The sequence below is a fragment of the Leptopilina boulardi genome, unplaced genomic scaffold (assembly GCF_019393585.1).
Source record: "Leptopilina boulardi isolate dan_hultmark-lab unplaced genomic scaffold, ZJU_Lbou_2.1 LbouV2_214, whole genome shotgun sequence".
NCBI classification, from domain to species: Eukaryota; Metazoa; Arthropoda; class Insecta; order Hymenoptera; family Figitidae; genus Leptopilina; species Leptopilina boulardi.
Window position 1 is genome coordinate 5,455,998 of NW_026137768.1, and position 19,925 is coordinate 5,475,922.

General features: G+C 26.7%; 4 protein-coding genes across 4 annotated transcripts; 2 read left to right on the forward strand and 2 right to left on the reverse strand.

The window, feature by feature from the left end:
- Positions 1–16: 16 nt before the first annotated feature.
- Positions 17–4,559, forward strand: LOC127279299 (calcineurin subunit B type 2). The gene is made up of 5 exons (XM_051301580.1): positions 17–159; positions 359–398; positions 1,124–1,335; positions 1,707–1,916; positions 2,834–4,559. The coding sequence occupies exons 1-5, from the start codon at positions 157–159 to the stop codon at positions 2,879–2,881; spliced, it is 513 nt and encodes a 170-aa protein (XP_051157537.1). The 5' UTR covers positions 17–156; the 3' UTR covers positions 2,882–4,559.
- On the reverse strand, positions 3,335–15,576 carry LOC127279291 (uncharacterized). The gene is made up of 6 exons (XM_051301566.1): positions 14,422–15,576; positions 12,685–13,043; positions 11,736–12,268; positions 11,326–11,663; positions 5,108–5,278; positions 3,335–5,029 (listed from the first exon to the last, which is right to left on the reverse strand). The coding sequence occupies exons 1-6, from the start codon at positions 14,605–14,607 to the stop codon at positions 4,922–4,924; spliced, it is 1,695 nt and encodes a 564-aa protein (XP_051157523.1). The 5' UTR covers positions 14,608–15,576; the 3' UTR covers positions 3,335–4,921.
- LOC127279289 (serine/threonine-protein phosphatase 4 regulatory subunit 2-like) lies at positions 5,371–9,501 on the forward strand. Its single transcript, XM_051301562.1, has 2 exons — positions 5,371–6,689; positions 7,741–9,501. The coding sequence occupies exons 1-2, from the start codon at positions 5,757–5,759 to the stop codon at positions 8,866–8,868; spliced, it is 2,061 nt and encodes a 686-aa protein (XP_051157519.1). The 5' UTR covers positions 5,371–5,756; the 3' UTR covers positions 8,869–9,501.
- LOC127279290 (ATP-binding cassette sub-family B member 10, mitochondrial-like) lies at positions 14,737–19,747 on the reverse strand. Its single transcript, XM_051301565.1, has 4 exons — positions 19,696–19,747; positions 18,745–19,583; positions 17,312–18,420; positions 14,737–15,937 (listed from the first exon to the last, which is right to left on the reverse strand). Exons 2-4 carry the CDS (start codon positions 19,313–19,315, stop codon positions 15,677–15,679), a joined length of 1,941 nt encoding a protein of 646 aa, XP_051157522.1. The 5' UTR covers positions 19,316–19,583; positions 19,696–19,747; the 3' UTR covers positions 14,737–15,676.
- Positions 19,748–19,925: the final 178 nt, after the last annotated feature.

The window sequence follows — 19,925 nt, forward strand, 5'->3', positions numbered from 1 at the left end:
GTGTCCAAAATTTACTCCAATTAAATGGTAGATTTGCCATTTATTAGAACGCAAGCGCTTTGGCAGTCTGCCATAAGATACCTGCTGATCAATTTTGATCTTAGATTTTGACATTATCCTCGAATTTCTCGCAGGAACGGTGAAATCTATTTAAACATGGTAAATAAGTATATTATTCAACGTTAATTCTAATGATTAATGATTCTTTATACTTCATGTTCATACAAAAATAACTATTTCTAATGCCCTGTATGGAATGAAAACAATTCGTAGTTTGTTTCTGTTTTGATGAAAAAAAAAAAAAACTTTTCCTTTTACTATTCATGTCTATAATATCGGTAATTTATTTTATTTTCAGGGTAACGAAAGCTCTCTACCCATGGAGTTATGCTCAAACTGTAAGTTTTTATTTGTTAATTTATTCAAACTCAAAACATAAATAACCTATTCGTGATATTTATATATGACATTTTTTTCAAAAAAGAAAACTCGATCTATTTACTTGACCTGAAAAATTTTACCCATTAAAATCTATAAACAGTGGCATAGTATTTAGGTAGAAATCTATTTTGATTATATTTTTTCTCGCAAGTATTGATTTCCAAATATGTATGTTGAATAGCCTTATTACTATTTTCTAAATAGGATTTCTTAGGGTATTTATATTTAGAAATTATTGTTGTAGGAGACTCTATTCCTGAGAAGTTATTAGTAGTGTTAATACATTCATTTATTCAACATGACACGTCGTAATTCTTCCATTGTTAAGAGACAATTTATTGGTGTTCATGTTTTGCTGTTACGTTTCGTCAACAATCTTAAATTAATATTAACTTAATAAATTAGAAATTTATTGAAATAATTTTTTATTTCTTTTCATAATGTGAGAATTAATTTTTCTGAATTTTGGTATAAAATAGATTTCAACAGATTTATTAATAGATAAAGTTAAGGTTCAAATAAAAACATATGTTAATGGAAAATTATCATTATTAGACAGTTAAAATTTGGGAAATGTAAGATAATATGATTAATTAAATTTTTCTTGAAATTTATTCAAGATTCAATTTTTTTTTTTTATATTAAATTTGAGAAAATTAAAAAAAAATATTTATCATTATAGTCGATGCCGATGAAATCAAAAGATTGGGCAAACGATTTCGAAAATTAGATCTTGACAACAGTGGTGCTCTCAGTACCGAAGAATTTATGTCTCTACCAGAATTGCAACAAAATCCTTTGGTGCAACGTGTCATAGATATATTTGATGCAGATGGCAATGGAGAAGTAGATTTTAAAGAGTTTATTCGTGGTGTTTCACAATTTAGTGTAAAGGTTAGTAATTATTATTTATAATTAATAAAAATTGATAAACAAAAATAATTTATTTACAATTTTTCTACAAAACAAGAAATTAGAATTTTCTTGCATAACAAAAATTATAATATTCAAATGTAGTTACTTATTTTAAAAAGTAAATAATTCACTCCTTATCGAACGTTGCTTTTGTTGAAATATCAAATATTTATTCTGTGTCAACAAAGATTTGCGAGACAATAAATTCATTGTTGTGTTAGTTTTTTGTTGAATAAGTAAACATTTGAATGAAAAGTAATTTATTGTTTTTAATTTATATCTTTTTAGGTCGATAATCTTGATCTAAATTCAATATTATTTTAAATTTTCTATATTTCCTTTTTTTACAGGGTGATAAAGAAAGTAAATTAAGATTTGCATTTAGAATTTATGACATGGATAATGATGGATTCATTAGTAATGGCGAATTGTTTCAAGTATTAAAAATGATGGTAGGAAATAATTTAAAGGATACACAATTGCAGCAAATTGTCGACAAAACAATATTATTTGCAGACAAAGATGAGGATGGAAAAATTAGTTTTGAAGAATTTTGTTCAGTGAGTATGAAAATATTTCATATTGTTCTTTTTTTTATTTTATTTATTAGTCAACAATATTAAATTAAACTTCAATTTATGTTTTTTTAACAGAAGTTATATTAGTAAAAATTGTTAATTTTAAGATTCATTAAAGTTATTGAACATTCATGAAAAAAGTTTCATAAGAAATTTTAATAAATATATTCGAAACATTTATACATTTTACTGACTCTAAAAACAGATTCAAATTATATAATAATTTTTACATTTTAATATGAGAAATATTTGTTTTTTATTAATTTAAAATAATGAATTTTAATGTAATTTTTTAGAATTTTAAATTTGACTTTCAAAATTATGTAAAATTAACACAGATTTTCATTAAGTTATTTATAGTAGATAGTATATTATAATTATCAATTCTCAGGTAAATTAATTATTTATTTTAAATTAACAATGATGTGAATTAAAAAATAGCGACTAGTTTAATTAATTTCTAACAGTCATTTTTATATAATTTTGTAAAATATAAATTATTTTATAAAATTATAATTTAGAACAACTGTTTTACAAATAAAAGTGAACAGAAACTGCACTGAACACGTCATTGTAGGTAAACTTATAATTTTTTAAATGTCCCTTGTTTTAAACTTTGAAATGAATGAAATTTTTCCTTCTTTTAATTTATTAAATTAAAATTTTATTTATAATTAATGTGTAAAGCAATTTTCAGGCCTCGGATTATACTTTTTCGACTTTTTAAATCTTTTTTTAATGTAAATCAACTAAACCAAATTTTGCGCCTTAAAGTTGATCCGAGGCTTAAATTTTTTATAGCAAAATTGAAAAAATAATTCTAAAAAAATTTTGTTCATTAGTTTAGAATTTCAGGGACCTGATTTAATAATAGCTAATTAAAAAAAAATTCCTTTCAGGTTGTCGGCAACACGGATATTCATAAGAAAATGGTGGTTGACGTTTAAGTAATCAAACTCTATTCGACATGTAAAAACTTTAAACGATGCTAAACGGTAATGTAATTTCAATTTCATGAATTCATTACTAATCATAGCTTTATCGGATAGTTTATAAGTAAAAATAAAGATCTGTCTCGTACTAGGGTGAATTAAAATGATCCCCGTTCAGACGTTAATCATCGATATCAATTGATTTGTACCATAGCACATAGAATTGCTTAAGTTCTCGATAGTACTAATTTATAATCTTTTTTAACCAGTAATACTGGTTAAGTTCTTCGATAGTACAATTGTTACTCTATTTATAACTTTTTCTCCTTCTTTCGAATCAAGGGCGGATCAAGATTTTTTTTCTCTCTCAATTAACAAAGAAATAAATTTTTTAAACAGGCATTATATAGTAAGGGAGAAGATAAAATTGTTTTTTTTCTGGCTTTTTTTCTTTTATTTTGCCATTAATAATTTTTATTTTTTGTTTTGTTCGTTTAGAGAAACTTCTCCCTAAAATCCGCCATTGTTTCGAGTTAGACAATCTTATTCAATTTTACAGCTTCAACGTATATATTGTAAATCCATCTGGATTATTATCTTTACCTCTTCGCAATTTACTCATTATCCCACCAAATGATCAGTGATTTATACATACATCTCGATATAATACATTACATACATATATACGAGCATAGAATCAGTTTGAAACTTTTTATAATTCCGTAAGTTATTTAAGAATACGTAAAGCGACTTATAAGTAACAGAACTGTCTTTGAAATACGCGCAAAATGCAAGTTTTTTGCATTAGCATGTGCCTGGGAAAGGGTTTTTAAATGTATGACTCGCTAATTCCACTAATACACTCGAATTCAAAACAAAACAAAAACTATTAATGCTTAAAAAAAAAAAAAAAAATGGACGTTGATGCAAATGCAAAACGTGTGCAATATATAATGGAGTGTTCGCCTTGTCAAATTCTTCGCATAATATAGGACACCTCCTCTTTTTTCAAATAGGAACTATAGTTCTTGGATGGCATATCATGAAATTTCTGTTTCGCGAAGATTTATTAACTCTTAACTTGTAGCTAGAAAAAAGCAAATTTGTTATTTTATATCTTGCGAGAGTAATTGAAAAAAAAATTTTGTCAGGAACATTTTTCTATGTCCCTGCATTTTTTTCTTTTCATTTTCTATTTATTTGTTGTTGTTTTTATTTTTATTGCCCACCAATGTATTTAAATTTAATATATTTAATATATTTTCATTGTAACTTCGGAAGAAACGGATCAAGGCCAAATATCACATTAATAGAGGCACAATGATTTTTTTTTTCTCAAGAATTATTGTGAGTCGATCCAAGTTTTTTTTTTTTTTTTTAAAAAAAAAAAAAAGAGAACTAGTTGTAAGAATTATGCGTCTAGATATCTACGTCTTGCCATGTTTCGTGCAAAAGACTGAAAAACATCTCGGTTCTCTGCGTCTTTCGAATGTACAATATTGCATTGGTTGCGTATTACTTAAAGTGTGGTTATTTAAGTGAAAGTATATATTATAAATATACATAATATAATTATAAAGAAAAACTTATTCTAACGTTTTAACTGTTTCTATATGTAAATGTTATGTGCTCTCGCTAAATGTCCAATCAAAGTTCAGAATTTAAAAAAATATATTGCAATGAATCTCTACAATTGATTTGTTTTTAATTCTTATTTTATTTTCATAAACATTTTTACACTGTGGCAACAATTTTTTTTAGTTAAAAAGCATAAATTAAAAATTATTCAACAAAAAAGGTATTTTAAAATTTTTGTGTAAAAAACAAAAAAACCAGTAATTACTAAATTATATTTTATTATTTAGCCTTATAATTATTATTGTATGTTATATATTTTATTTAATTATAATATTAAGTACAGAATATATGGAATATAAAAAAAAATCAATTTTATTATAATACATTTAACAGTACCAATTAAAAATGAAAGTAGCTCTATTTTGGATTGGGATGATATATAAATGAAAAATGGATTTGACAATTAATGATTATTACTTAATTGCTTAAAGCTTTTAATTGGTTGCGTATTATTTTCCCTGCAGGATTCCTGGGAATTGCATCAATAAAGGAAACGCCTCCCACTAATTTTTTGTACGTCGCTACCTGTAATTTTTGCAAAAAAAAAAAATTTTTTTAGCAAATTCATATTTTAACATTTAAAATTTTTTATTTAATTATTACCTTAGGTGTTAAGAAATTTTGTATTATTTCTGCGCTCAAGTCAGCGTTCGGTTTTTTAACAACAAAAGCTTTTGGCACTTCACCGGCAAAATTATCCGGTATACCAACAACGGCCACATCTGCAACACCTGGTATTTCTAAAATAATTGATTCCAATTCTGTCGGAGATACCTGTAAAAATAAAAATTTCTATTTAATTACAATTTAAAAATATTTTTTCATATTTTTATAATTATTAATTAAACACAAAATAGAAAAAAAAATCGAATTGCATAATATTGCCTAATCTAGAAATCAAAATTTTTTTATCTATTTTAGATAACAAATTCAAACTGAAAAGAAACTTCAATACAATTTAAAATGACAAATAAATTCCCGCGTCTTTTGTTCAGCCAATGAGCGAAGATTAGTTTCAAAGTTGGAAGGTTGGCAGCACTTGTTAATCCCCCTTCACTCCCCTGTAGCGACGGCTGTTTAGGCCATGTTTAGTGTGTCTGTCTGTCTGTCTGGTTTAGGTTGTTAGTCTCCCGGTGTTAAACAATATTTTTGTCGTGGTGTTGTAAACTCAATCCTGGTGTTCTCGTAAAAGGTGCGCGTCGAGAACTGCCTCATTTTGTGTCGGGCTGAGCGCCAAAAGAACACCGTAATTATGGAAAATCCCGAGGAAGTGTTGCAAGCACTCGATGAGTTTCAGAAAATGCGACCAACAGAGATCCCGCGGGAACTCGAGGAATATCTCTGTTGGGTTGCAAAGACCGGCGACCCCGTTTATCAATGGTCATTGGTCAAGGTTCTTTTTCGCGAAAAACTCACTCGAGTTATGACTGATTTCTACGAAAGCTGTCCAAGTCTTGATTTGGCACCATGCCCAAACGTTGAAACATTTAATTATGACACAATGAAAAGCAGCCTCCTGGAACGACTCGATTCATTTATAAATGCACCATTTACTGTTCAACGAATTTGTGAACTTCTAACCACATCGCGAAAAGAATATAATCGAGTGGACAAATTTATGCGCGCTATTGAAAAAAATATTCTAGTTATTTCGGCAAGGGAACCAGGTTCGACAATAAGAAGAAATGAAAATGGTGATGGTATGGTTAACGGTTCCATGGAAGACGATGCACCAGGTGGTGAGTCACACGACGTTGAAATGGATTCCTGGGTTAAAGATTGTGCCACTTCGACAGTTGGAATGTCGGCACAAACTATGGATGCCGAAACACGATTGTTGGACGATGTTACAACCAATTTTCCTAAAACTTCGCCTGTAGCCAATGGAGGAAATCTTCTTTCACAAGAAAAGGCTGATCATTCAACAATTAATACCTGCGAATCTGGCTTAAACTTTGTACCATCAACGTCAGAATTTTCGGGTCACGGTCTCGAGAGCAGGGATTCAATTGGACTTGGTACACAAGGTTTGGGTACATCGGTTGTACATGAGACACCAAGCATCGCCAGGGAGGTTCCTGACGCAATTATGAATGAAGACACCAGCTCACAACCAAGTTTGGATATCGATAGTCCTGAAAGCGAACCTGCTGATCCTAATCGAAAACTCCAAACGACCTTTCAGGTGCGTTTTTTTTATTTATGTACAAGATTTTTTTTCTCATTTTTAAATAATTATTAATTTCAGTTAGAATTTACTTACGAAACTAAACTTTTTTGAAATAATCTAACCTCAAAATTTTATAGAAAACTTCCTTTTGTTTTTAATATTTTTGCTTTACTGAATTAGTCTATTTCAGAATTTTTTTTAGTTTGTTTTCAATACTATTAATTAATTGTTTTAGTACTATTAATTCGGAATGTAAATATTTAATTTAAACAAAAATTACAGGTAAATAAACAAAATTAACTTGTATTGTTTACAAAAAAAAGTAATTCTACTTCAAAGTCGAAACCTTGAGTAAGAAATTTTTTTTGCTATATTTTACATAAACCATTTTTTAAATTCTTGCAATTTAAATATTTAAAGAAATATTTTTTTTTTAATTGAAATAGATTTTCAATCGTGCTGAAGTCCACAATGTTTATGATTAACGATTAGAAAACAAATTATTTTTTAAAACGGAAAATTATCAAATTTGTTATCTTAAAAAATGTTTTCAGGTCTCGGATTATATTTTATATTTATTTATATATATTTTTTTTAATATTTAACAAATTTTTAGCTAAAATTCTTCTCTAAATTAATTATTTTCAATAATTTTAATGAAACTCTTTTAAAATACAGATAATATTAATTTGGAATTTAAAAGTTTAATTAAAACAAAAATTACAGGTAAACAAACAAAATCAACAACTTGTATTATTTACAAAAAAAAGTAATTTACCTACTTCAAGGTCGAAAATCTTTTTAAAAATAAAATTTTCTTTTTGCTATATTTTACATAAATTTTTTAAATTCTTTTAATTTAAATATTAAAAGAAATAATGTTGAAAATTAAAAAAGATTTCTAATTTTTTTCATTTAATGAATGATTTTATTTAACTTTTCTTGTTTTTTTTTTTTTTTTATTTATTTATTTTATATTTATAATTAAAATTTTTTTTATTAAATTACATTTTATATTTTTTGAAACAATAGCGAATGTTGACTAAAGAAAATAATTAATTTTCAGGCAAAAGATTTCATTACTCATGAAAAATCTCCAGAGCCTTACGAGGACACCAAAGTTGCGGTACAAACTGATTCCGATTTAGAAGCGGCCAACGAAATTCCATCTGTTGAAAGTAGTTCTGAATCATTGGATGCATGTGCAAAATCAGATATTAACGAGCGAGGATCAGTTCTTCCAAATATAGAAAATTTCCTGCACACAAGATTAGAAAATTCAGTGATAACATCGGAAGGAACATCAAATCAAAAATCCGCGTCTGAAATTGAGGAAAACACTTCTTCAAAAGAAGATAAGGATCTTGTACCGGAAAATTCGACGTGTCAGGAACAATCTTCAAATAGCAATTCTTCAGAGTCATTTTCAGAAGACAATATTCCGAAGGATAAAGCGGAAGAAATTTCTAAAGAAGTTGAGAATGAAGAAGTTTCCATGAATACGGATCCTGTTCAAGAAAAAGATGAAGAAGAAGAAGAAAAACCAACAGAACCAATTGCAGAAACAAAAGAAGAATCAACAAATCCAGTAACAGAAACAGAAGATAAGACAAATGATGAAACTCCAAATAAAGAGAAATCCGAAATTATTAATGAAGAAGAGAAAATTGATGAGTCAACTTCCGAGAAATGCGATTCAAATGATGATTCACAAAATTCGGAAAACAGCAGTTTGACAATTGAAGAAACAACGGAAGACGATTCATCGGAAACAAAATCCATTGTACCTGATCCTATTCCAATTGTCGAAGAACCCAAAGAAGAAGAATTTGTCGTTAAAAGCAGTGACAATGAAACGTCGATTGAAGAAATCGATTCAAAAACAATGCCAACTGAAACTGAGGATTTGCCAAAGAATGAGCCAACTATTATCGAAAATTTAGAAAATAATGATAATATCATTGCATCTGAGAAAAAAGAAGAAGAAGAAGAAAATGTTCCATGCGAAGAAACAAAGACTGACGTCTCAATTTCAGATGAGAAAAAAGAAGTTCCTGAATCATCAATTGCTGAGACTATTCCTGAAAAAGTGACAAAATCCGAAGAATCAATGGAAGTAGACGGAGAGGGAACAGCAACGACTAATTTACAAGATGAACCAATGGAGGAGGAAACGCATCAAGTTGCAAGTTAATAAATTCTTCAATTTCGGTTATGGGAACAATGAGAAAAATTATCAGGTTTCAGAAAAAATATGCGCAAACGACTGCTAGAAATTGTGATTCTTCTTTGCGATTTCTAGACGTTTTCTTGTAAAAAGTAAATACAGGGATCAAAAACTATAATTGTAATCAACTTTCAAAACAAAGGGAAAAATATTTATAACCCAGTTCGTTTTCTATGATCCATAATTGACAAACTGAGAAATATTTAATTTTACCAAGAAGATAATGTAGAAACACTTCAAATTGTTTCAAAATCAAGATCACTGCCTGTTCCGAAATATAAGATTGACTAGGTAATTAAAAATTTACATCTTTCATTTTTACGTTTATCATTACCGTGCTGACTTGGACATTAAGGTTTCTTTTTTTTTTTTTTTTTTTGCATCAAAAATTTAAATTCATTTCACATTCCTTCAAAATTGAACCTCATTTGTCAACATGTAGAATAATAATGCATTAAAATTATGTTTGTAATTGAAAAAAAAAATTTGTAGTGAAATATTGACTTTCTTAAAAGCATTGTGTAACAAGTGCACTTTACTGTTCTTTGTAAATTTATTTTTAACATATCAAAATTAATAAAACTGTCCAAAGAAATAAAACGAGAGCTTAATTAGCAGACAAAATAATAAGAAAGCAGTGTGCGTTTAATGTCAATTTAATTAGTATTTTTTTTTTTTTTTATTTTTTTTTTTGCAAATTAGAAATTAAAATTGTTTTTAGAAAACTTAAAAGAGGTAAAGAGTTTAATTACCGCTGAAAATTGCTAACATAAGAAAAATGTTCTTTTTTTTCTTAATGATTGAACAATTTTCGTTTTTTGTTTTTGTTTTTTTTTTTTTAATACAACTTTGTATGTATTGGATTTTTGTAAGATAATTTGTAATGTCTTCAGTATTTTCAAATTGTTATCAAATCAATGTTGATTGATCTTTAACCCGAAGGAAATACGGAAAAATGTATGTACTCATTTTGTAAATATTCAAATATCAACATTTAGACGCATAAATAAAATTTATATATAAATATATATATATATATAAAAGAATCTTGCGAACTAAAGATAACAAATATGTAAACTATTACCTTTTCAAAGTTAAATGTTTCAGAAAATTTGTGATAGGATGAAAATAGAGCATTTAAATTAACGTAAAGAAGAATAATTGTATTCTCTGTTTTGTGTTTATTTTTTTTTGTGTCTGAATTTTTTTTTTCTCTTTCTCAAAGAGGCGCGGTAGTGTCAATTATATATAAATATATTTTTTTTTTAAATTTAATTGTCTTTTGTTAGTAAAATTGGAATAATATGTAATTATTTTCATAAATTTGTGATGCCAGAAAAGCACACTTTTTCACACATGTTAAGCTTTTATCTATACGTAAAAAACAAATTGTATTTAATTTACAAGTTAAGACGCAGATCTACCAAGTGAAGAATAAAGATTAAGAGGTGAGACATTTAATTTAAAAATTAACGGAGATTGTAAACCAGTAATTATATTAATTATTTAAGGTCACTGTGTATATTATTTTATAGTAAAATACACAAAGATAATTAACAATAGAAAATCTTGTCATTACCAAAAAAAAAAAAAATCCTCGAATTGTCTTGGAAATGATTTAATTTATTCCACATTTGAAATAATAATATTATTGATTAAATTTAACTCTAATTAGTTTGATCTACTTTAATAGATATAAAATTCCTCATTCTAAAAGCATTTTCTTGAAACGATTTATCGATTTAATTAAGAAACATAACGAGGACATGAAAAATAATCTTAACATTGATAATCTTGAGAAATTGATAAAAAAAAATTAAATTTTCAAAATTATTTTTACTACTCAGTTTTGTTAATAAAATTTTTTTAATCTTTTAATTTATTGTAATTATATTTGTTAATTAATTTAAAAGGTCAATTTTTAAATGTGCATAATTTGAAAAATAAAAATTTTCATAAATATGAAAGTCATGGAAATGATACCAATTTTTTTTTTTTTTTTTGAATTTTAATCTACAATAATCGTGTTAATCATTATTCCTCATTCAATTAAAATTCAACTAATTACAAAAAAAAAAAAAATTATATCTGCCTCGGAACGAACCGACGTTTATCGCGTACAATGATTCAGCTTTATCTTTCAATTTGATGTTTCAAATTAAACCATTATCGTAAAATAATAATTAATAATAGTATTAATCGAAAACTTTGAACTTTAAGAAATAACAAAATAAAATCTTACCTTTTTCAATTTGTTACCTAAATCGATTTTTAAAAAATGAAAAAATTTACTTTCACAGCCAGCTAAATTTAATGATTAGTTATTTTAATTTAAATGCAAACTAATAATTCCAAAACAAAATCAATGAATAATTTATTGATTTTTGTTTTGTTACTTTAATTATAGATAACTGTTTTACATACCTGATTTCCTTTAACTTTGATAAGTTCCTTCGTGCGATCAACAACATAAAAATATTCATCTTTGTCAAAATAAACAACATCGCCCGTATGAAGCCAACCATCAGAATCCAAAATATCTTTTGTTGATGCAGAATCATTTAAATATCCTTTCATAACTTGTGGTCCTCTAACAAGTAATTCGCCCGGTGTTTCTGGTGTAACTATGTCTTTTCCAGAGAAAAGATCTATTAATCTAGCTTCCGTTGATGGAAGAAGCTGTCCACAACTTCCTGTTTTCGATTCTGGCATTGTTTTTGGAGTATAAATTGTCGCTGGACTCGTTTCTGTCATTCCGTAGCCTACAAAAAAAAATTTTTATTTTCAAAATTTAATTTAATAATATAATTAATTAATTAATTAAAAAGAAATACCTTGAGACAATAAACAATTGTCTCGGCCAATTTTCTCTTTGAATTTATCAAGAAGACTTTTAGTTGCAGGAGCAGCGCCGCAAATCACTTTTGTTATTGATGATAAATGATCACGCGTTACTTCTGGATGAGTTATTAAAAATAATAATAACGACGGAACAACAAAAATGGAATCTGGACGATATTTTTCTAAACATTTGACATAATCCTCGACGGTGAATCTTGGCAATGTGACAACGTGTCCACCAAGATAACAAAGAAAATTCAATATTCCATTGAATCCATAAATATGGAAAAATGGCAAAACTGATAATGTTACTTCCTGTGTTGTTTCAGTTGTTGGAATGTTATTTACACATGCTGGATTATTGCATTGCAAAAGATTGGAAATTAAATTTTTATGCGTAAGCATTACACCTTTTGGCAAACCAGTTGTTCCTGAACTGTATGGCAAAACTGCAACATCATTATTATTTATTTCGGGCAATTTGACGCTGTATTTTTCTTTGAGAATAGTTTCCAAACCCAAAACTCTGAAAAAAGAAATGATTAAAATTTCATTTTACCTTGAATTTGTAATTTAAAAATTACAAATTCTAAAACTAATTTTATTTCACTATTGTCTGGGGGAAAATTTATTTGTCAAAAGGTTATATGCAAATTCTGTTTTTGAAAAATTGCTTTGAAATTCCGCTTTTCTTTTTGTAATCAGAAATGACCTTAGGGAAAATCCAATTTACATTGTAAAAATCAGTAGACAGATTTTATGTAATCACTGCGACTGAGACAAGTATGCAAAAAGTGTTGATAAGAGAAATGCATAAAAATGATTCACGATAATTAATCAAGAAGACGAGAATTGTAATGTCGAAATAATTGATAATTAATGCCTTTAATTATAAATCTTATCTTTTTCTCTTTCTAGAGACAGAAGAAAATATTCACTTACTTTTTATCATCTTGGTTGCCTCCGCCAATATTAATAGTATATGTATAATTATTCAATTCCTTGGCAACATTAAGGGCTGTTTCAAGAAGTTGAGGTACTGTCATAATACATCGGACACCAGCATTTTTAAATTGTCTTGCAACTTCTTCAGCTGTGTATAATGGATTGGCAAATGTGACAATTAATCCTGCTTTTAAACTTCCATGAACGGCTATTAAATACTCGGGTATGTTTGGCAAAAGTAATCCAATTTTATCACCTTGTTTCAATCCAACTTTTTCCAAAAGTGCTTGAGCTGTTAGAAAATTTAGCTTTTTCGCTAAATTATACGTGTATGTTCTTCCGGTGAGACCACATGTCTAGATAACAAAAATTTCATTTTACATCCTCACATTATCATAAAATTTATAATCGCAAAAATCTTTTCGATCCCAGGTCAAAAATTAATAATTATTTTTATCATTATATGGAATGCGAGATTAAAATTATGTAATAATTCAAAATGAGTTCCTCAATGAAAGTTGTTTAAATTTTTTATTTATAATTAAGAAATTTTTGCTTATTAAAGTGTAATTTATTTTTTTAACTTCAAAAAATTGATGTTATTTTTAAAAATTACTATTAAATGCAACGTAAATAAAATATTAATTAAAACTTGAATAAATTTTGTATTTCACATTTTATAACTTTAATTTGGAGGAAATGATAAATTTACCTATATGCAAATTTAGGTTGTTTTTTGGTATTTCCATAGAAAATTTATTTGTCATCAGTAGCGACTTAATAATAATTAAATAATTCATTGGCAAATTAAAATTAAATTAAATTAAAATTAATTTAGGAAATAAAAATTAAATTACAATTTAGCGGTAATTAAATTACCATTTAAAAGAAAATACTGATGAAATGTCTAATTTATTATTTATTTAATAATATAATGGGGAAAAATTATTACAAATCAAATAAGGCATAAAAAATCAATTTGAAAAGTAAAATTATTAAATTACAAAATTAATTAATTTAATCTATTAAATTAAAAAATAATATTTATTTTATTATTTGTATTAAATTATTTATTAAAAAAAGAATTTAAATAAATAAAACACAAAAAAATAACAATTTATGTAATTTCTAAATTAAAAATTATTATTAGATTAATTATTTACATTAAATTCTCTAGTATTAAAAAAAATTTTTTTTTTATTCTACTGTAAACATTTACTTTTAGATATTTTTATCGATTTTATTCTCAATAATTGATATAAACAATCTTAATAAATTTCTTATTTCTTATTGAATTTCAATTTACGATTCTAAACAAAACGGCATTATTATTTAAATGATGTTTAATTTACTTTCAATTGAATTTTCATGATACAAATTTGTAACGACATTCACATATGAATTTAATGTTATTTATTATCACAAACGTCATAATATTGAATGTGCCTTTGAACTTTGGAACCAATGGAATTTCAAATCCTTTGAAATTCACTTTCATTTTGGAACGGAAGCAACGTGTTTGAAAAATGAAAAACTTAAAATTTTATATTAGAATTAACAAAATTAAATATATAAAATAAAATTTAAAAATTAAGTTCAAAAATAAAATTAACAGAAAAATAAATTTATTAAAGAAGGAGAAATTGAAATGTTAGAAAAGAAAATTATAGAGTTCAAGAATAGAAAATTAGAAGCAAAATAGAAGAAATAAAAGAAAATAATAAATTTCATTACCAGGGAAGGTTTATTTTCCCATGCCGTGGAATTGGAGAAAACAAAATCAGTGAAAGATTGATCCGGAATTTGGATTTGTCCAAGCGGGCTTTTCAAGACTGCCGAACTATATTTCTTCAAGCATTGTTTTTTAAATTGATTGGTCAATTTAACATTACGCGTGACAATTGTACGAAGTAAAGACATAGCCCGATTTTTTTTTTGAAATAAATGTAAAATAACAAAAATAATATAAACAAAAAGCAAAAGAATTCAAAGAAAAAAAAAAGAGATAACTTTTCACTCACTTATTAAGTACACAGAATAAATGAAAAGTTTATGTAGATAAATGTTTTATTATACCTCTTCCAAAAAAAAAAAAAATAATAATAATAATAATAACTATCACACAGTAGACTTACACGTATATACAATTATAAATTTGCGTCTGTATTCCTCAACGAATTCGAACACACTGGTGAAGCGCTGCAACTCGTAGTATCTCATAAACATGCACACATGTACTAATCAACATTAAATACTTGTGTGAGAAATAACAAATTGCACGCACCGGGCTTCAGTATTATCAGAAAGATCTTAACTCGCGTAATAATCTCAATCAAAGTCCAAAGTTTAGCGTAAAACTCGATTTCCCGCTCGTAGAATGAGATTTTCAAAAGGAGATCCAGAAAGAATAAAGCGAAAGAAAGAGAGGGAGGAAAAAAAAAGTAAAAGAGGGATGAGAGAAAGTATGAGATGACAATTTTTTATCTCGATTTTTATATAAATTATCGATTTTACCCTTTGATTTAAAAAATAAAATTCAGTTTTAATTTCTCAAAAGCCGGTTTTTCAAACGGTTTTTCGAGATAAATGCAAATAAAACAAGTTTAACGCTCCTCGATTTGAGAATCACTTTGTATGCTGCTAGAGGGGGAAAGTTCATAAGTAGTCGATGTCACTGACTTTTACGAGAGATTCTCCCCCCTTCATCGTTAGGCGCCAAACTTATTTTTTGCTTTAATTTTAAATACCAATGGACATTGCAATTAAATTATTACAAGGCTCCGCCTTTCGAGCAGAGGTTCACATTTTGATTTTTCTCAAATACTTTCTGTTTGCAAAAAAAAAAAAAAAAAAAAAGAAAAATGCAAACGTAGGCGGACCGGTTGTGCGTCAGAGGGCAAAGTCCAGTTTTATACAACACAGATTATTCAGTAGTCAACGTTATCTGCTCGCGAGCCTCCCAGACAAATGTGTGTGAATGATGCTAAAACTAACTGAACGTCTGATGCTTGATCAATTTTTTGAAAAATCCTTCCTCAAGTGCTATCAGTTCGTTGTACGTTCCAGTTTCAATAATTCGACCTTGATCTAAGACGGCTATCTGGTCAGCATTTTTTATTGTACTGAGCCTGTGCGCTATCGTCAATACTGTTCTACCCCGAGATGCTCGCTCTAATGCTTCTTGCACCAAATGTTCACTTTCCGCATCTAAGGCACTTGTTGCCTCGTCCAATATCAAAATCCTCGGATTCTAGAATCGAACAAAATTTATTAAATTAATGACAATTAAATTTATATTGGTATATAGATTAGAAATTTATAAATATTTTATTTTATAAATCAATAAAGTACCATTTTTAGAATTTTTTTGAAGTCTGATTTAAGTAATTTATTTAAATTTAAAAATTTTCGCACAGTTTTAATGGTCAAAAAAATTTTTAGACAATAATTAAATTTTACAGATTTTTGAATTAAATAATTAAATTGCAAACGATTTTTTACATTTGAAATAAATATTCTGCAAATTTAAACTGCTGTAGTTTTTTTTTTAATTTCTGCCAACAATTTTAGTTTTAATTTGAAATTTGAAAATAATATATCACATAATTTTAGATAACATTTTTTTAAAAGGAATTGAATTTTCAAAGATTGACAATTCAGATTTTTGAAAAAAATTAAACTTCAAGTAATTTTTAATTGAAATTTTCGATAATTTCTATTGATGAAGAATTTATAAGAAATTATAGACAAGAATTGAATTTCAAGTTTTTAATTATTAATTATTAATTATTAATTATAATAGTAATAATAATAATATTAGTCACAATTATAATAATAATTGTAAATAAAAGATCAAAAAATTTACAGCTATATAATTATATTTTTATGTAATTTTTAAATATTTTAAAGTAGCTAAAAAGTTTAGAGAAAAAAAAATGACAAGTTTATTTGATTAATGTTAATAACAACGATAAGAATGTTTGCAAAGAAGGTAAATTTATTCACCTTCAATAATAGCTAAAATTAACCTACCAGCAATTTCTGCGATAATCAAAACTGTATCGCAGTCTTCTTTAAACTTTATAAAAATGAATATTATTTTATGTTCTTAAAAAAAATTTCATTTTTAAAAAAAGAAAGTCAAGAAGACGCTTGACTTTTAAAATATTTTTTATAGTTATTATATTTATACTGTTATTTATTATAATTTGCATTTTCTATCAGCTTATTTTGAAAATAGAAATAGTAAATTAAAAAAAAATTCTAATATTTAATGAATACACGAGCATAAAATTTTTCTAAACAAAATTACACAAGAGATTATTATAAATATTCTTTCACAAATTATGTAATGTAATTATCTTAAGTGAGATAGAAAATGTTATTAATTATTTCTTAAAAAAACTGTATTGTTCAGAAAATTTTATCAGTGAAAACAAACATGACGGTAATTTTGCTTCCTCATGAACGAAGTATTAGAATATAAATCATTTTTAAATTCGATTTTTGAATATAATGATAATTAAAGTTTTATAAATAATTTGATCTCAGGAATCAAAAAATTATTTTATTACTCTTTAATCATTTCAATAAAATTTAATTGCTGAAAATATGAAATATATACCTTAATTAAAGCTCTCGCAATAGCAACCCTTTGACGTTGACCTCCACTGAGAGTGATACCTCTTTCTCCAACAAGAGTATCCAGGCCTTTTGGCAATCTATTTACAAATTCGAAAACATTTGAAATTTTCGAAGCTTCCAGCACATCATTTTCAGTAACATCCTTTGTCCCATAAATAATATTTTCACGAATAGTCTCATTAAAAAGTGTTGGTTCCTGTGGTACAACTGAGAGAAAAGACTTGACCCAAATGGGATCAAGATCCCTAAGATCATGGCCATCCATTAAAATAGAACCTTTATTTGGATCATAAAGTCTGAGGAGTAATAAAGCCAAAGTCGATTTTCCCGAACCAGATGGACCAACAACTGCCGTTATCGATGATTTTGGTAGATGTAAATTAAAATCATTCAAAATCCAAGAATCTTTTCTCGTTGGATAAGCAAAGCTAATATTTTCAAATCTCACATCACCGGATAAATCAGAATTGAGAATTTTTCCACCTTCAATTGGAATTGTTGGACGACGTTCAATTAATTCAAAAAGTCGTGTACTCGCTCCAAGTGCTTTATTAAGTTCCGAGTAAAAGCTCGAAACTCCACTTATGGAAAATCCAACATAACCGGCGTAAATCAAAAAAGCACTAAGGCTACCAACAGTAATTCGTGCATCTGACAGCATAAAACCACCATAATAAAGAACTGAAAGAATAATTATATTGCCGGAAAAATTTGTCATTCCAAAAAATAATCCTCTGTATAAACTTTCCTTATAGCAAAGTGTTAATAAATCCTGTAATTTTCGATTGTATTTTTCAATTTCATTAACTTCTTGAGCAAATGCCTTCACTGTTCTAATGTTACTGATTTTCTCCTCAGCCGTTGTGCTCAATGATGCTAAATTGTCCTGTACATCTTTAGAATTTTTTTTTACAAAACCATTGTAGACAATTGCTAATCCAGCAACTGGAGGAATTACAAGTAAACCAACCAATGATAATTGAGGCGATACATAAACCATCATTGATATTCCCACTGTCGTCATTATTGTTGATCGCAATCCGTCCGAAACATTACTGGTTATCGATGAACTCACTAATTGAGCATCACCTAAAAATAATACAAATAGAATAGAATTAAAATAGAATTTCAATTTCATTAATTATTTAATTTTAAATAATTAATTTTTAAAGAAATTACAAGATTTTTAAAAATAATTGAATTTTAGACGATTTTTAATTTAAAAAGATTTTAAATTGATTTTTTTTTATAAATTCATGAAAATTATTATAAATAAATCATTTCGTCAAGAATTTTATTTCAAAATGTAAAAATAATTGTATATTAATTTTTAAAATCTGAAAATTATCAAATATTAATGATATTCAAAATTTTAAAAACATAATTTTCGTTCTAATTTAAAAAATAAATTACCTGCCAATCTTCCAACAAGTTCGCCAGTGCTAACTTTATCAAACATTGCCGTTTCTTGACGAATAATTGCCGAATAGACTTTTTTTCTTAAACTACGTGTAATTCTATGTCCCGATGTTGACATAAGATAAATACGACTAAAATTACATATTGCACCAATAATAAATACACCCAATAATGTAAGACACACGCGGTTTAAATTTTCTTTTGTTTTTTCCCTATCGGGTGAATAAATAAGGTCAATAATCTTTCCTAAACAAAAAGGTACAACCATTGTTACACTTGATGATACAAGTAAAAAAGCCACAGCACTTGCAAGTCTCCATTTTTCTGGTACCGCTAAAGCGAATAATTTTTTTAATTCAGAATCACGTTTTTTATTAATATTTTTTGTTGTATTTTCAATAACTTTTGTTTTTATTGTATTGGTCGTGTAATGTCGTAAACTTGGCCACGTACATTTTCTTCGTGAAAGATGAATCGAGCGAAAAAGGCATGATGAACTCAAACATATTCGATTAGAATTCTGAATTATTGTGTTGTTAATTATACACTTGTACAATAATGTCATTTTTTCATTTGTTCTACTTTTAATAAAATATAATTGTGATGATGATTGAAAAAACCTAACCTCAAGATAAGTATATTTTCATGACAGCATTACCTGAATATCACACGTTGATAATTACTTATTTTTCAAAAGAATTTTGTTTTTCTAATACTTATTTCCATTTATAAAAGAGAATTAGAATAATTTTCTCGACAATTATTCACAATTTCATGATTTTTAATCACCTGACGACGACCTCAATTTGCAAGACAGTGGTGCCAACGGAAAACTGAAAAATCAAAATATACAATATACAAAATATAATTTAAATACTATAGCAATGTATTTAATAATAAATAATTATTAATTTTAATAATCTGGTGATAAGTAAAAACAATTACTTTATTTTATTTTTTGCAGGAATAAAGTTTTATTCAAGTTTTCCGCTATGGGAAACGGAAGTTACTTTATAAATTGCATATCCGTTTGTTTCATTTTGGACAAACACGTTACCAGTACCGTAGGTATCAAAACTTAAGACCCGGGTTGTAAAACAAATGTATAAAGTTTTATTTTGAACATAAATAAAACAAAATGGTTCATTAATTTTGTATTTTATTAACTTTTCAAG

Coding starts and splice junctions, on each gene's coding strand:
- LOC127279299 (XM_051301580.1), top strand. Junction 399..1,123: donor CATGGAGTTATGCTCAAACT/GTAAGTTTTTAT, acceptor TTATCATTATAG/TCGATGCCGATGAAATCAAA. Junction 1,917..2,833: donor GTTTTGAAGAATTTTGTTCA/GTGAGTATGAAA, acceptor AATTCCTTTCAG/GTTGTCGGCAACACGGATAT.
- LOC127279289 (XM_051301562.1), top strand. CDS start 5,757: ATGGAAAATCCCGAGGAAGTGTTGCAAGCACTCGATGAGTTTCAGAAA. Junction 6,690..7,740: donor AACTCCAAACGACCTTTCAG/GTGCGTTTTTTT, acceptor ATTAATTTTCAG/GCAAAAGATTTCATTACTCA.
- LOC127279291 (XM_051301566.1), bottom strand. CDS start 14,607: ATGTCTTTACTTCGTACAATTGTCACGCGTAATGTTAAATTGACCAAT. Junction 12,269..12,684: donor GGCAACCAAGATGATAAAAA/GTAAGTGAATAT, acceptor TTCTTTTTTCAG/AGTTTTGGGTTTGGAAACTA. Junction 11,664..11,735: donor CAATTGTTTATTGTCTCAAG/GTATTTCTTTTT, acceptor TTTTTTTTGTAG/GCTACGGAATGACAGAAACG.
- LOC127279290 (XM_051301565.1), bottom strand. CDS start 19,315: ATGACATTATTGTACAAGTGTATAATTAACAACACAATAATTCAGAAT. Junction 18,421..18,744: donor ACTTGTTGGAAGATTGGCAG/GTAATTTATTTT, acceptor TATTATTTTTAG/GTGATGCTCAATTAGTGAGT. Junction 15,938..17,311: donor TTGCGAGAGCTTTAATTAAG/GTATATATTTCA, acceptor GTTCGATTCTAG/AATCCGAGGATTTTGATATT.